At 58.5% G+C, this 15,569-nt stretch overlaps 1 protein-coding gene across 1 annotated transcript; it reads right to left on the reverse strand.

Moving 5' to 3' along the window:
- Positions 1-1,877: 1,877 nt before the first annotated feature.
- On the reverse strand, positions 1,878-6,782 carry LOC106896204. Its single transcript, XM_014955988.1, has 5 exons — positions 6,614-6,782; positions 5,582-5,989; positions 4,495-4,602; positions 3,756-3,793; positions 1,878-2,667 (listed from the first exon to the last, which is right to left on the reverse strand). Exons 1-5 carry the CDS (start codon positions 6,663-6,665, stop codon positions 2,479-2,481), a joined length of 795 nt encoding a protein of 264 aa, XP_014811474.1. The 5' UTR covers positions 6,666-6,782; the 3' UTR covers positions 1,878-2,478.
- Positions 6,783-15,569: the final 8,787 nt, after the last annotated feature.

The following is a 15,569-nucleotide window of genomic DNA, read 5'->3' on the forward strand; positions in this document are numbered from 1 at the left end:
GCAGGTTGCCCAGGACCGTGTCTGGTTCTAGTCATTCAGCCAGTTTTCAACTGATGAAACTGATAAAACCACTTATCTAACCCATACTTTGTCAGCTTCCCTATGAGGATGCTGTGGGAGATGGTGTCGAAAACCTTACTCACGTCAAGGTAGAAAACACTCACCGTTCTCTCCTTGTCCACCCAGCTATTGCAGAAGGCTGTCAGGTTGGTTAAGCAGGATTCCTCATCCATAAGTCCATGCTGACTCCTCCTCATCACCTTCTTGTCCTTCATGTGGGAGATGGGTCCTGGGATCAGCTGCTCTGTCACCAGCCCAGGGGCTGAGATGTGGCTGTCTGCTCCCTGGGTCCTCCTTGCCCCTTTCTGAGGACAGAAGCTCTTCTCCAGTCTTCAGAAACCTCTCCCAGTTGCCACAACCTTTCGAAGAGTGTCAAGAGTGGCCTCACAACGCCGTCAGCTCAGGACTCATGGGTGCATCCTCTCAGGGCCAATTAGTGTGTCCAGTTTACTTAGCTGCTTCCTAACCCAATCTTCTCCCACCGAGGGAGTCCTCCTCACTGTGGACTTTCTCCAGACCCTTAGATTACTGAAGACCAGTCTTTTGCCAGTTTTACTGGCAAAAAAAATGAGGTGGAGAAAGCGTTGTCCCTTGTCACCAGGACCACCAGCCATTCAGTGGCAGTCTCGAAGGGTGACAATCAGACACATGGGCCTGGGATGGATTGAAAGGTGGAAGAATAAATGATGATGAGCAGCCAGGGCCATCGAGGGGACCCGTGCATCGCTTGAGGTCTTTAAAATACAATACATTGCACGGGTCCAGCAGGGGGAAGGTTGCTCTGAGACGCCGGCACCGAGAGCCTGAGGTCTGCAAGCACCGAGCCATTTGTAACCACAAGGAAAGCCACACCGGAGCTCTTGAAGAGCTTCAAAAAGTGAACGCAGAAGGGATGGGGGGACAAGGCCTGTGAAGAAGCTGCTGAGAGAAGGAAATGAAAAGGCAGAGGCAGGCAGGAAGGCTGCCGTGTGGGTTAGAGGCAGGGACAGGGGACTCAGCGTAGGCGAAGACCAAATGTCTTTTGTGGTGGTATCTCAGGGGTGAGCAAAGAGATGGAGAGGAGAAGGCGGAAAGAGGGAAGCACGAAGAGCAAGTGTGACCAGCATATTTTTTTCCCCCCTCCCCCATTAATTTCTGCAGTTTCCTCTCTGCTCCGCGTGCAGAAGCGAGACCCCGGCCCCAGCCCTGTGGGTGCTGGCTCCCCGGGGCTGCCCGAGGGGCTGGGGGCTCTGCTGGGAAGGACCTGGCAGCTGCTCGGTGGAGCGAGGTGAGCACAGGGCCTGCTTTCTCCTCCCCACGGCTCAACTCACCGTCTACCCAAGAAATGGGGAGTTTCACCAGCCCGGTGTGAGAAGTGTTCTGTGCACAGAAGTGGCCGCAGCCCTGTGGGTGCTGGCTCCTGGGGCTGCCCGAGGGGCTGGGGGCTCTGCTGGGAAGGACCTGGCAGCTGCTCGGTGGAGCGAGGTGAGCACAGGGCCTGCTTTCTCCTCCCCACGGCTCAACTCACCGTCTACCCAAGAAATGGGGAGTTTCACCAGCCCGGTGTGAGAAGTGCAGTTATTCCCATGGGCTCATCCCTCCACAGCATCCATTTATCATCAGCGACCAAGCCCCGTGTCTGGGCACAAATGACCTGGCTTTCCGTGAAACCCAGAGGGAAACAAAACCCATTCATGCCCTCGCTGAACTTCAGAGGTGACTGAAAACGCTGGTGCTGCTGCGGGGGACACGGCCTTTTAATTTTAAGCCAGAGTTACATGGCTCAGCTTTCTTCCACCCATGCACACCACTTTGAGGGAAGGGCATCAGGTGCCAGGAAACCCATTGTAGAGAAAGCCCCACCTCCTTGTGCTTCAAAAGGATGTTTCAAACCAACAGCAGAGGAACCTGTTGCCCTGGGATCCCACTGACAAGCAAATTTCATTGCAGGAAGTCAGCTCAACAATTACTTGCCAGATTTATAAAAATAAGGACAACTTGTCAGGTCAAAGGATCTTCACCTAGCCTTTTAATGTGACAAGACCACTGGTAGTGAACCTGGGACACGTGATTAAACTCCATTTAATGCTCTCTGTTACCCCTCAAGCAAAGGGGAGTCTATGGAAACAACCTTCCCATGGGTGAACTGTGGGTTTGCCGTTGCCTTGAGCATCTTTCTCCTCCATCTCACCCATCACACACCGAGTCTCTTTGTGCTCTCAAAAAGCCTCAAGAAGAAACCAAGACCAGCTGTTTCCTCAAATTCGAGAGGGCTGGCAGTTCGAGGAAATGATTGCATTTCTGTGCTCTGTTGCTCCAAATCCCCCTCAGCCCAGGCTTGGAAGGGGCAGCACCGAGGGCATCAGCCACAAAGGCATCCTCTCTGCTTTGAAGCACGACCACCTTCTGCAAAGGTCCTCTTTGAGGCGGCTCCCACAGTCAAACCACCACATGGTAGAGTGCTGTGTCCAGTCCTGAAGGCTCAGGGTGGGTTATGGATGTGTACACAGTCTCTGATGTTGGTCTGTTGGTCTGTGGCTGTTCAAAGCTGTCTCCGATTCTGGCGTAAATGGTCGCCATGCCCCCCACCACAGTGCTTTCCATGTGGGGCTCCTCCACACCTGAGACCTGGAGAAGTACAGAGAAAACACCAAAGATGAGAACATTTTCTTGTTGGGATGAGGAGTGGTTCAGAGCTGCTGATGAGGAGATGGCAGAGGCAGGAGCTACCTAAGGCCCAGATGGTTTTACCCATGGCATTGGTTGGGGAACATTGGGGCCAGCTCCCCCACCTCCTGAATGGCTCAGCCCACCAGGTACTCCATCTATGTTGCCCAATGACCTCTCAGACCAAACAGACACAGTCTGGAGAGCAGATGGGAGAGCTTGATGGAAACTGGAAACAGGGATGAAAACCATGGCTGAAGTTCTGTTGTGGTTTCCAGACCAGAGAGCACAGAGTGGGGAACCCGCACTCCACCTTCGCTATTTTCACCAGAAAAAGATAATCACAAACCCCTCTTTGCTCTCTTTGTGTGGGAACAACTGCAGGCTGGTAGGATCTGCAAGACATGCTCATTGGAGCATTCCAGCTCTTCTGGGACACTGTCACCCCCCCAGACCCCCACTGTCACCGCTCCCAGCACTACATGGTAGGCAGAGAGATGGCTTGAGCCATCCTGCTCTCGTGTGTCCTGCTCACAGACTCATAGACCGGTTTGGGATGGAAGGGACCTTCAAGATCATCCAGTTCCAACCTCCTGCCCTGAGCAGGGACTCCTCTCACTAGAGCAGGTGGTTCAAAGCCCCATCTACTTGGGTTTCTGTGCCTCTTTCTCTCTGCTTTAGTTACCTTTCACAGGCAAAACCCTGATGAGTCCCTCAGTTGCCCCCACCGATCCCCCACCGATCCCCCCAGTTCCACCGGGAAGTGGGGAGAGATAATTATCTGCACATTTCTCTGCATTTAACCATTCTGCATTTTCCTTGCTGCTGCTGCTGCCGGCCAAAGCTGCCATGAAAGTTGGGGTCTGAGGAGAAGTTGGGGAAAGAGGTGAAGTGTCCAGCTGGGCAAAGGGCAGGCAATTCCCTTACAATAATGACTTAACTTCCTAATTCTATACCCAGCCCCCGGCTCTGGCAGCTCAGTGCCTCTCACCCAAGGTTGCCGTTACCCAACCTCCTCTGCCCAAGAGCTTCCAGACCCCACCCCGTACCTGCTGCTGTTTGATGATTCTCCTCTTCTTCTGCTGAGCTGCACCATCAGAAAAAAAGAGAGTTTTATTATAGTTTCATTATCCGGCAGAAACACTGAGGGTCTGCACGTTCCTCTCTCCCAGTGTGGGATTACTCCATGGGCACTTTCACCGGGGGGAGGGGGAGGTGGGTTTGGCCTTTAAGATGGAGAAAGTAGTTGCAGAAATCTCCAAGTGCAAGTGAAACTTCCCTCTGGGAAAGACAGGAGTTTGTTTCCTGACAAAAGCATCCTCAGGGATGAAGGTTTTGAAGGCATCACTGGTGGAAGCCGTGGAGATAAGCACCTTGTTGACTTATTTTAAAGTGGAAAGACCCCAGGGTATCTCCCCAGCTGGGGTTTTAAAGAAACTACAACAGAAGAACCATGGCCACGGGTAGAGGATGCATTTTGGAGTCCACGACCTCTTTTCCAGACTACCCGGATTCTGACTCAGCACCAAAAGCTATGAGTTCTCCAGAAAAACCATTGCGACAGCCCCGTGCCGTGCTTCTGCCTCGTTAAGCGCGTTACCAACCCGAAACGGGCTCAGCAGCTCTTGTGGCTGGAAAGAGGTGCCACGTTTGGGAGGTCCTCTTACAGAAGGAACCAGCAGAACCCAGGTGGCTCCTGAGCCCTCCACTGCCTTTAGTGCCCAAGAAGGTGCCTGGGCGAGCTGGGGGACGCAGCCGGGGGGGAGAAGCAGGAGCAGACCCACTCACCCAGGTGCCTGAGGTAGCAGAAGAGCAGGAGCAGCAGCAGGAGGGCGACTGAGGAAGAAACTCCAATTGTCCAGTGAAGGGCGTGCTCTTCACCCGGGCTGACTGCTGCTGGAAATAAAGCAGGGGGTGTCAGTGCTTTCTAAAGCAGTTTTTGGAGCGTTCCCGCGGGTTTTGCAGCGCTCTGCTGGGACCAGCCGAGGGGCAGCGCCGGGGACAGGCAGGTGGAAGGAAACGTTGAGCTGCAAAAAGCCCACCCACGGCCCCAGCTCCAGTCTTGATGAGTTTCCCTTCCCGCCCCGACCGCCCGCGCCCACCCTGCCGCGGGGGCTGGGGGCTCTGACACCCCCGTTTGGAGCCCTGAGGGGAGGCAGAGATCCAACGGGGGCAGGAAAACCCAGGGGGGGAACTGGGAATTTACTGAATGCCAGGTTAGGATTTCAACCCCTCTGCATTCCCTGTGGAGACCATACACCGGGGCAGGGAACAGCGAGAGACAAGGTCGGGGAGAGCCGGGGTGTGGGGCACGGCATCGGGACTGTGTGGGGGGAATGAACACCCCGGTGGGTTAAAGAAGGAGCTGGTCCTGCCCCAGGGACCCAGGCTGTCGGCTTAACCCACTGCCCCACCACACACACACCTCACACAGGTGTAAATAGCAATAATTCAGTGTATTTTCCTTAGCCCATGAAGCCAGAGACGTACCCCCGAGTGCCCTGCTCTCCCCAGTGGATACTGGATTTGCTCCAGCACAGGACCCAGACCCCGTGCTGAGGTTTCCCGGCCCATCCCTCTCCCCTGAAGCCCTTCATGCAAGGTTGGCAGAAAAGCCAAATTTCTGGTGTAGAGAGAAGCAGCTGCACAGGAAGCCCGTAAGCTCCGACGGAGCTGGCCGTGCCGGGCAGGACGGGCTTCCTATCAGAAGAAAAGACCTACAGCAGGATAGAAGGCATCCCTGGAAACCCTCCCTTCCCCACAGCAGCCTGTCCCTCCGGGATGAGGGACAAAACTCCTGCTCCTGCCTGATCCTTCCATCACACGTGGCCTGGGAAACGCAGGAGATGTTTGTGCAGAGCAGAGTCATACTTACATGGATCAGGATGCTCAGGGGGGAAACGCTGCTCGTGCACGACCAGGGTGATGGGCCAGCTCTGGGATGGCTCTTTGAAGGTAACAACATAAACCCCGCTGTCACTGAGCTTCAGGTCCCGCAGCAGCAGGGACCCGTTATCGGGGAAGAGCTCAGCACGGCCACGTTTCGGGGGGGGGGGGAAACATGTTGCAGAGCAGTTGCTGGGAGCCCCCCCAGCATCCAGGGAGCAGTTCTGCACTGCGCAGGTGAGGATCACCTTTGAGGAGTTATGGAACATCCAGCAAATGGACAGTGGGAAGCGAGAGGCCTCATCAAACATGTAGGAGATGTTCAGGAGCACGGACTGTCCCACGGTGCCATTGACCGAATCCTGATGGATTTGGACCCGGACAGCCAGGGTTCCCCCTGCCAAGGAGGGGCAGGGGCAGATCAGCACCAGCGTCCCCCCAGTGGGGCGAGAGCGGGGGCTGCCCCTTCCCCTCCCCAGCCCTGGCAGGCGTCTCAGCAACACGCACAGACAGGTGCCACGTCTGTGTTTTTGGGGTGATTTATGGGGACCCGAGCTCTGGCAGTGATGGGCTCTGCCTCCCCAGGGATGGCAGGAGCTGCCTGGGCTGAGCCTGCCCCAGAGCCCAAGGGGTGGCTGAGAGATGCCTCCGAACCCCCAACATCCTCAGTGGCACTTTAGTACCCGGTGCCGTTTCAGGGCCGGGTTTGCCCCCCTGCCCATCCACAGCTCCTGGTCCCCCTGCCCCATGGGAAGGGGGGAGGCACAGGCACAGCCCCTCCTGCCCTTCACCCACCAGGGGACGGACGGAGCAGCCCCAGCCCCCACCTCCCTCCCTGGGCCTGACCCCGGCACAGGTCCCTGATGGCACACGCCGTGGGGACGAGGGTCCTGGGGGTCACCCTGAGGTGTCACCCCCACCCCGACAAGGAGCCGCAGCAGCATCACCCTCGGGGAGCATCCCCCCTCCATGGGGCGATGCTCCCCGTCCCCCGGGACCCCCCGGCTGGGCCCAGACTCACCGAGCAGCAGCAGGACGGAGCCCAGGCTCCAGCGGCGGCGGTCGGGGACCATCTCCTCCCGGTGCTGGGACCGGCCCCGGCCTCGGCGGAGGAACTGGGGCGGGACGGCGCTCGGTGGGGCCGTGGGGCGGTCACCGCGCCTCCCCCGCCGCGTCCGACCCGTCGGGCTCTGCCCCGAGGCGGCCACCGAGCATCGCCCCACCGTCACCTCGGCGGGGGAGGAAGTCGGTGACTCTTCCTCACTCCCCCCCCGCGCCCCGGGGCTCACTCGCCAGCCCCGGGCGTCCTTCCTGTGCTCGGTAACGGCAGCCCGCGGGGAAGAGGAGGGGGGTCCCGGCCGGGGACTGGCCCCGTTTGGCCCCTGGGATCCCCGGGGAAGAGGCGGCTCCGCTCCCCGGCCTGGGGGAAAGGGACTGCAAAGCTCCAGGCGGTGGTGGAAACCCACGGGCAGCAGGTCCAGTGCGGGACTGGGAGCTGCCAAAGCCGCCCCTGGGCAGGCAGGGGACAGGCAGGGCTGCAGCTCATCAGGCAGGTCCCAGCGGGCAGGGGTGCAAGCAGAGCTGCAGGCAGAGCTGCAGTTGTTCAGGCAGGGTGCAGGCAGGTCCCAGCAGGCAGAGAGGAAAGGAGGCTCCATGGCTGCAGCGAGGACAGAGCTTCTCCCCAAGACATGAACATCCCCGAGCAGGCAGGTCCCAGCCCATAGGGTTCAGGCAGACAAGGCTGCAGGCAAGCAGACAGATTTGCAGGCAGGGCTGCAGTTTGGCAGGCAAGTCCTAGCAGGCAGGGACACAGTTAATCAGGCAGGGATGCAGGCAGGTCCCAGCAGGCAGGGATGCAGGCAGGGATGCGGTTCAGCAGGCAAGGATGCAGGCAGGGATGCAGTTGATCAGGCAGGGATGCAGTTCAGCAGGCAGGGATGCAGGCACGGTTCAGGCAGACAAGGCTGCAGACAGGTCCCAGAGAGGAAAGAAGGCTCCATGGCTGCAGAGAGGACAAAGCTTCTCCCCAAGCAGGGCCAGGGGAAGCCCTGAGGTGGCAGCGCTTGCGCCAGGGACCTGCTGCCGCTGGGGATGTGGGGACCCAGCCTCAAGAAGGGGGGCAGTGAGCTGCCAACATGGGAGCAAGGGGACAGCTCAATGGCCGGGAGCCACCAGCCCCCTGAGCCCCACTGCCAGCTCCTCAGGGCTGCCCTTCTCAGCTCCTGCTCCCCCATTAACGTTGGCCAGTGCCCCGTTAGCCAGGAGGGGAGCGGGGTGGTGGGTCTGGACCCCCTCACACACAGCCTCCCCCTCCCAGAGGCAGCTGGAGCAGAAGCAGAGCCCCATCTGGCTGCTTGAACTCCATCTTGGTTGACACGGTGCTGAGTCATCACAGCTTGGTGGCCACCACAGAGGGACATGAGTCAGTGGGGGGGGAGCCAGGGCTGCAGTGGGGACTGGGCTGCCAAACTCCACATCCCTCCTGGCTCCCCCACCACGGCCAGAGGTGTGGGGGGCACTGCCAGCTCCTCAGGGCTGCCCTTCTCAGCTCCTGCTCCCCCGTTAATGCTGGCCAGTGCCCCGTTAGCCAGGAGGGGAGCGGGGTGGTGGGTCTGGACCCCCTCACACACAGCCTCCCCCTCCCAGAGGCAGCTGGAGCAGAAGCAGAGCCCCATCTGGCTGCTTGAACTCCATCTTGGTTGACACGGTGCTGAGCCATCACAGCCTGGTGGCCACCACAGAGGGACATGAGTCAGTGCTGGGGGAGCCAGGGCTGCAGTGGGGACTGGGCTGCCAACCCCCGCACCCCTCTCAGCTCCCCCACCACGGCCAGAGGTGTGGGGGGCACCTCCTCTCCCCTGGTAACACGAGGGGAACCTTGGCCTTGGCCACCTTGGGCTCACCAGAAGCTTTGGGGAAATGATCTCCCCTCTGGCTTGGCTGCTGGAAGGGCCCAAAGTGATGGTGCAGACACAACCCCGGGTTCTGGGGGGAGCAGGCTGTGGGAGGAAGGGGGTTTGTGTGGCTGGGGAGGGGGCAGGGAATAGGGAGAGGGGGGGTCTGGGTGCAGGGAGAGGAGGAAGGGGTGTGTGGCTGACAACAAACAGGTCACCTTGCCCTCCCCAGAGTGGAGAAGGGACACGAAGTGCTGCAGAGGCATCCGCACCGGGGCTGGCCCTCAGGGGCTGTGCCAGGGTGGGCAGAACTGGGGGGAGACCCCAGCCCCTGGGGGGACAGAGGATGGGGACAGGGAACCCTCCACCATGTCCCCAGGGGCAGGTCAGGGGGGCTGCCACTGCCTGGGGGAAAAGCTGAGCCAGTCGAGTGGGGCCACTGGGAGACTGGTTTATACTGGGGAACCCTCTGCCTCGTCGGGCACCTCCCGGGCACATTTGCCAGTGCTGAGAGACGGGAGGTGGCACCAGGCGAGGCAGGGTCCCTCTGCAGCAGGACAGCAGGACAGCCACCGCCTTCACCAGCCCCGGGGTGCTCCAGCAGCCAGGGAAGGACCAGAGTGAGACACCAGGCAAAGGAGGCTCAGGAAAGAGCTCAGTGCATTTCATTAACACAGACACTGCAGTAATGAACTCCCCCTTGGGGTCCCACCTCCTGCTGCTCCCCCACATCCCCCGGCTGCTCTCCAGCAGTGCCCAAAGGCTTTGGGGAGCAGCATCACCCCCGCAACGGAGCTGCTCCGGGCTGCGGCCGTCTCTGCCGGCGCTCGGTGTCCGGGACTGAGCGGGACTCGGTGTCTGACGCCTGCCAGGAGCTGGGCTGTGGGCACAAAGCAGAAGTTACCCCAAAATGTCAGGCTGCAGCTGTGGGAGACCAGAGCTGACCACATCCCTCATCCTACAGCTCCCGCTGTCTCTCTCCAGTGGGTCCTGGAGAGGGTCTGCTGCTGGGAGCAGCCTCACCAAAGGTAAATGCCCTCCCTGGCGTGGAGCCGGGCTGTCCCCAGCCCCTGCAGAGGAGCCAGCTCCATCCCCGGGGTTTCTGCCCTTCCCATGGGATGCCAGAGCCCCAGTCACCTCCCCGGAGAGGTGTGTGCTCACCCTGAGCCGTGGGAGGTGGAGGAGCAGCTGCAGGACGAGCAGGATGAAGCAGTAGCAGCCTCCGAAGATGTAGCAGGGGATGTGAGAGGCAGACCCTCTTCTTCCTCCTCCTCCAAACTCGGGGTCTGTGGGAGAAGGCCATGCTCTTGGACATGCTTTGCTGTGGAGCCTTCCTCCCATGCGATGCCCTGGGGCTGCATCGGCCACGGCCTGACGTGGGGATGAATCCTGCTCCCAAGACCCCAATGCACACCCCACCTTCCCTCCCGCTCTGCCTCTCCCGGGGTTCTGACCTCCCCCAGGGACACACGGGACATCTCCTGTGGGTACAATGCCATCCCCGAGCAGAGCAGAGCAGTTGAGGGTCCTCAACGCCTGCCAGACCCTCCCAGACCACACTGGACCTTACACTTACCCTCATGTGGGTGCTCGGGGAGGAAACGCTGCTCGTGCACGGCCAGGGTGATGGACCAGCTCTGGGGTGGCTCTTTGAAGGTGACAACATAAACCCCGCTATCACTGAGCTTCAGGTCCTGCAGCAGCAGGGACCCGTTATTGGGGAAGAACTCAGCACGGCCACGTTTCATGGAGGGGATGAAACATGTTGCAGAGCAGTTGCTGGCAGCCCCCCCGGCATCCAGGGAGCAGTTCAAGCCAGCGCTGGGGTGGGTCTTTGAAGTTAACAACATAAACCCCACTGTCACTGAGCTCCAGGTCCCGCAGCAGCAGGGACCCGTTATTGGGGAAGGCCTCAGCACGGCCACGTTTCGTGGAGTCAGGGAAACATTTTGCAGAGCAGTTGCTGGGAGCCCCCCCGGCATCCAGGGAGCAGGTCTGCACTGTACAGGCGATGATCACATTCAAGGAGTTATGGAACATCCAGCGAAAGGACAGTGGGAAGTGAGAGGCCCCATCAAGCGTGTAGGAGACGGGCAGGAGCACGGACTGTCCCACGGTGCCGTTGACCGAATCCTGATGGATTTGGACCCGGACAGCCAGGGTTCCCCCTGCCAAGGAGGGGCAGGGGCAGATCAGCACCAGCGTCCCCCCAGTGGGGCGAGAGCGGGGGCTGCCCCTTCCCCTCCCCAGCCCTGGCAGGCGTCTCAGCAACATGCACAGAAGCCACGTCTGCATTTTTGGGGTGATTTATGGGGACCTGAGCTCTGGCAGTGACAGGCTCTCCCTCCCCGGGGCTGGCAGGAGCTGCCTGGGCTGGGAAACCCCCCATTGATCAGCCCCAGGGATAATTTTTCTTCCCCTGGGGGAAGGGGCACAGCCAGGGGTTGTGATCGCCCTCCCAGGGCTGAGTTTGTGATTTCCAACCCACGTCGTGACCCAGAGAAAGCCTTTTCGTGCGTTCATTATCAGCATCAGACCCTGCCCTTATCTCCCTCCGCGGGCTGGCCAGAGCCCACCGGTGGTAAATGACACGGTGCTGATAAAGCCGTAGCAGCAGGAGCTCGCTTCTGACACCAGCGCAGGAAGCCCAGCATCTGTGCTCACCTCAAAATTTGCATGAAGACCCGTCCGGAGCAGGAGCTCAGTGGCCGGAGGCGCCAGACTCACAACTTTTAACCATTTAAGCCCATCCTGGAGAAGTCCGGCTGCACCACGGTGCCTCTGAGGTCCCTCTTCAGCCTCAGGGATGGTACCTGCTCTCATGCCACCCCAGGACTGGGGTGGTGGGGTGCAGCCAGCCCTGGGGGTGCAGGAGGGATGAGGGTACATGGGAAGCCTCCAGAGGGGAGGCTGGAGGGGTGGTCCCCAAGCAGGGGGGTGAGCAGGATGGGGGGGGCAGGGATATTTCAGGAGGTCGATGAAGGATTTTCTGGAGGGCAGGGACAATCTATAAGGGTTTGGGAACCAAGGACAATCTCAGAGGCTGGCATTTTACCTGATTTTTTTGCTTCTTTCCCCAAGGCCACTCTCCTTCCCGAGACCCCCTTAGTGTGCCCCCATGGCCAGGGCACCCACCCCAGTCCCCTCCAGCCGTGCTCTGGCACGTTCTCTCCTCCTCCCTCTGCCCAGGGCCAGCTCGGGTATCTCCAGGTGTCTCCTCTCCCACCCCCAAACCTCTTGAGGAGCACCACAAAATTTGGGTTTGCTCTGCAAAAGGCTCAGGACATCCCACCCTGGGCACAGCGCTCGGCAGCATCCATCACCCCGGCCTGTTTTGGGCTGGTGGACCCAACGCTCGTGTTGCACAAGTCCTCGTGCGCTTCCAGAAGCCTTTCTCTCCTCCAGTGGCTCCCCTTGGCCATAGGAGGACATCCCTGTGGGTCAGCTTTGGGGGACAAGAGCCAGGATTTCGGGGCAGATCTCTGCAGCTGGCCAGAGCCACCAACGTCCACCTTGAAAAGGTCCTTCAGAAACAGAGTTTGCAGTTGCAGCAGATGGGCTCACCCTCACCCCCCGCACCTCCAGCAGCCTCCCAGGAGGCAGAAGATCCCTTCCTGGGTACTTTTCTGGGGCCGACACAGAAACATCCTGCTGCCCCTTCACACCTTTGTGGTTATTTCTGAAAATAAAGCCATAGTGGCACAGGGGTTTTCCTTAGATGCTTCTTTTGCTCCCCGAGTTGTTTGAACACTCAGGAAATGGTGTCGCTCACCATCGCTGAGCACCCACCGCAGAAATACCCGAGAAACACCATTTCCACCCGAGCTGCCCACACGGGACCTTTGCTTTGCCCTGGGGTCCCTGTGCCCACTGTCACGAGGAGGCTATTTGGGAGCCGGGGGCGATGCCAGGGCGCAGGGTGCGAGGAGCAGGGCTGCAAACCAGGCCCAGCGTGGCCAAAAAGGCAGCGTCACCCGTCTGGAGGGGGGGAAGCCACCGCCTGGCACGGAGATGGGGACCTCCCAGAGCACCAGCAGGACAAGGCTAATCAGCACGTGAAAAATTAGGAATTCAAGAACTCCATCTGCAGCAGAGCCTGAGAAACCCCACGGCATAAGGACCTGCCGAGCACCAGGAGTAACAAACAGGGATTACAAACGCATTAATGTTTAAAACATGACCTTTTACAGCAGCCCCCGTGACACCCCTGAAGTGCCGGGCTCCGGACGAGACACGTCCTGGCTCCCACCCCCTCCTTCCTGCCCCCAAGCGTGGCTGGGGCCGTTGTCACCTCAATCAGGTGGGGGAAGAGTCCTGCACATGGCGAGGTGACGTGTCTGGCTGGCATTTACCACCCAAAGGTGACACCGAACCCCCCACGCTGTTGGTGAGAGGCAGCAGGGACCCATTCTCAGGGAAGAGCTCAGACAAATTCAAGACATCTTTTCTCTAGCTCAGGGAAACCCCTGTTCCTCTAAGATAAAGTCACGGACTGGTTTGGGTTGGAAGGGACCTTAAAGCCCCCCAAGTGTCACCCCCTGCCCTGGGCAGGGACACCTCCCACCAGCCCAGGTTGCTCCAAGCCCCCTCCAACCTGCCCTTGAACCCCTCCAGGGATGGGGCAGCCACAGCTTCTCTGGCCAACCTGGGCCAGGCTCTCACCACCCTCACACCAAACAAGTTCTTCCCCAATCTCAGCTCCATCTGCCCTCTTTAAAACCGCCCCCCCCTCATCCCACCCCTACGTGTCCCACAAACTCGGCCTCCGAAATGTCACGCCCACAAAATCCGAATTCATTGACATTTGGCAGCCACAGGACAAACACCTCCCCCTCCACTGAGCACCCCCACCCTGAGGAGACACCGGGGCATCCCCACCTCCGGCAGCGTCTCTGCCACCCAACACGCTCTGCAACACTTTTGCCCGTGGCCAAACCTGCCCAGTTTTCCCCAGCTTTTGGGGAAGACAAGCTGGAAAGAGAAAAATTGCCTCCTTTTGCTTTCAGCCTGGGAAGAGCCAGCACATTTGAGGTAGAACAGTACATTTTCCTGCTGCGGATCACCTCATTTTGGGACGCAGCGGTTTCCTTCTGGCTTCCTCCTCAAAAAACCACACTGGGAATAGTGGAAAAATCCCCCACCCTACGATGTGTCAGAGAACTCTGTGAGTTATTGCTTTTCCCACCCCTGGTACTCACTGCCCTCCAGTCTCTGCACAGAAAAAAAACCAAAACCTTTCCCTTCCCTGGGGAAAGCTCCGAGGCTGATTTTTTTATAGACCTGTAATTCATCAACCCCCTCCTGGGAAAAGGCTGCCCTTTTATCCCCCAGTTGCCCTCAAATCCCCCCACCTGGAGCCGCGCTAAGGGACAAGCAGTTGTTTACACAGTGCAGAAATGTACACACGAGTGGCTGCAAACATATATGGAAAGGACAAGAAATAAGATGAAAATCGAGATTAAACCTGAAAATAGGAGGAAAAAGCTGATGTATGCTCTTTATCCGGGTGATTTGCAGCAAACCTGGTGACAAGCCAGGCTGTCCCTCTGCTGGGGTGGCTTCAGGGGGGGAAGCACCAAGGAGGAAAAAGGATCCTGAGACCCAAACAGAGGGCTCTGGAGCAACTGGGAGGAAAACACAACACTCTGGGGCAAACTGGAGGGCAAGTGGGGGTTCCTGATGCCACCAGCAGGTAAATGGTGGTGGTGGGGTGTTTCTGGTTTGACTGAAGGAGTGGGGGCCCGGGGGGGGAACCAAAAGCTGAAGGAGGGGCTGCACTGCACACCCAGAGGGATCCCACAGGGTGACAAGACGCCAGCCAGAGGGATGTGGGGGGCACTGGAGGGTAAATGGGGCAGCTCTATTTTCTCCATGCACCCTCAGATCACCCCCCATGCTCTCCCCACCTCCGTTCCTCTTTCCCCTCTTCTTTGGCACAACGATGGGCACCCCCATCCCACAGCCCTCTGAAAACACCCATGGTCTTACAGGGGTTTTGAAGAGCAATTCCAGGAGTTCTCAAAAAAAAAAAAAAAAAAAAAAAAGGAAAATATAGCATCTATATATAGAGAGAGATCCCAGCAGAACAGAAGCCAGAAGCAGCACCACCACTCCCTCTGACGCCACACGGGGCTGGGACTTGCCGTTGACTTTTTCATACTAATTTCTTGCCTCCTCTGCCATCGTGCGGCCAGTGAAGGGAGGAAGGAAGGACGAGAAGCCAAGGGAGATGGATCAGTCACTGCTCCTGACGTTTATTCCACCCCTGAAGGGTAAATACAGACTGATTTCCAAGCTCATCATTGCCTGAAATAGAGATTTTTGTTAAGCTGACCCCTTTATAAATCATGTGTTTGAAGACGCGATTTCTTACTTTTGGAAAACATCTTAAACACGTACATGGGCTCCCCAGCACGGTGGGGAGGGGAAGGAAACAGTTCCATTATTGGCTAAAGAATCGGAAAAAAACAGGCTGCTTGTGAAGAACTGAGCCCCCTTGGGTCAGTTCCATTATTGGCTAAAGAATCGAAAAAAAAAGCTGCTTGTGAAGAACTGAGCCCCCTTGGGTGGGGGGAGAGGGGGGCACAGGGCTACACACAGCTCTCCCCACCCCACACCTTATCGTCGGGCCGGGAGGGGGCTGAGTTCATTTCAATAATATCTCTGAGGAAACGTGGTTCTTCTACATTCATGGTGAACATTTCCCCCCAAACGGATGACACGGTCACCCGGAGGAGTGTGTTGGCTCGGAGTTGGCTCAGAAGAGAAGGTGGTGTCTGAAGACCACAGCCCTTGGCAGAAAGGCACCTACGTCACGACAGTCGGGTATCGATACACTTTGGTGGGGTCTCCCTTGGGTTGGCCATAGTCCCACACGTCCCAGCTCAGGGCAGTGGCACGTTCTCACCTTCCAGCTGATGGAGAGGAAGGTCGCCTTCCTCCAGGGCAGGTAAAGCCCATCTCACTGACTAAGGGAAGGTTTCCACATGACCCAAGCACTTTCCCTCATGGCCTGAGGGCACAGGGAGGCAAAAAGAGCTCAGGAAACCCTTAATACCCTCAAATAATTTGAAAAAGGGCTCC

The sequence above is a fragment of the Calidris pugnax genome, unplaced genomic scaffold (genome assembly GCF_001431845.1).
Source record: "Calidris pugnax isolate Ruff unplaced genomic scaffold, ASM143184v1 scaffold281, whole genome shotgun sequence".
NCBI lineage: Eukaryota > Metazoa > Chordata > Aves > Charadriiformes > Scolopacidae > Calidris > Calidris pugnax.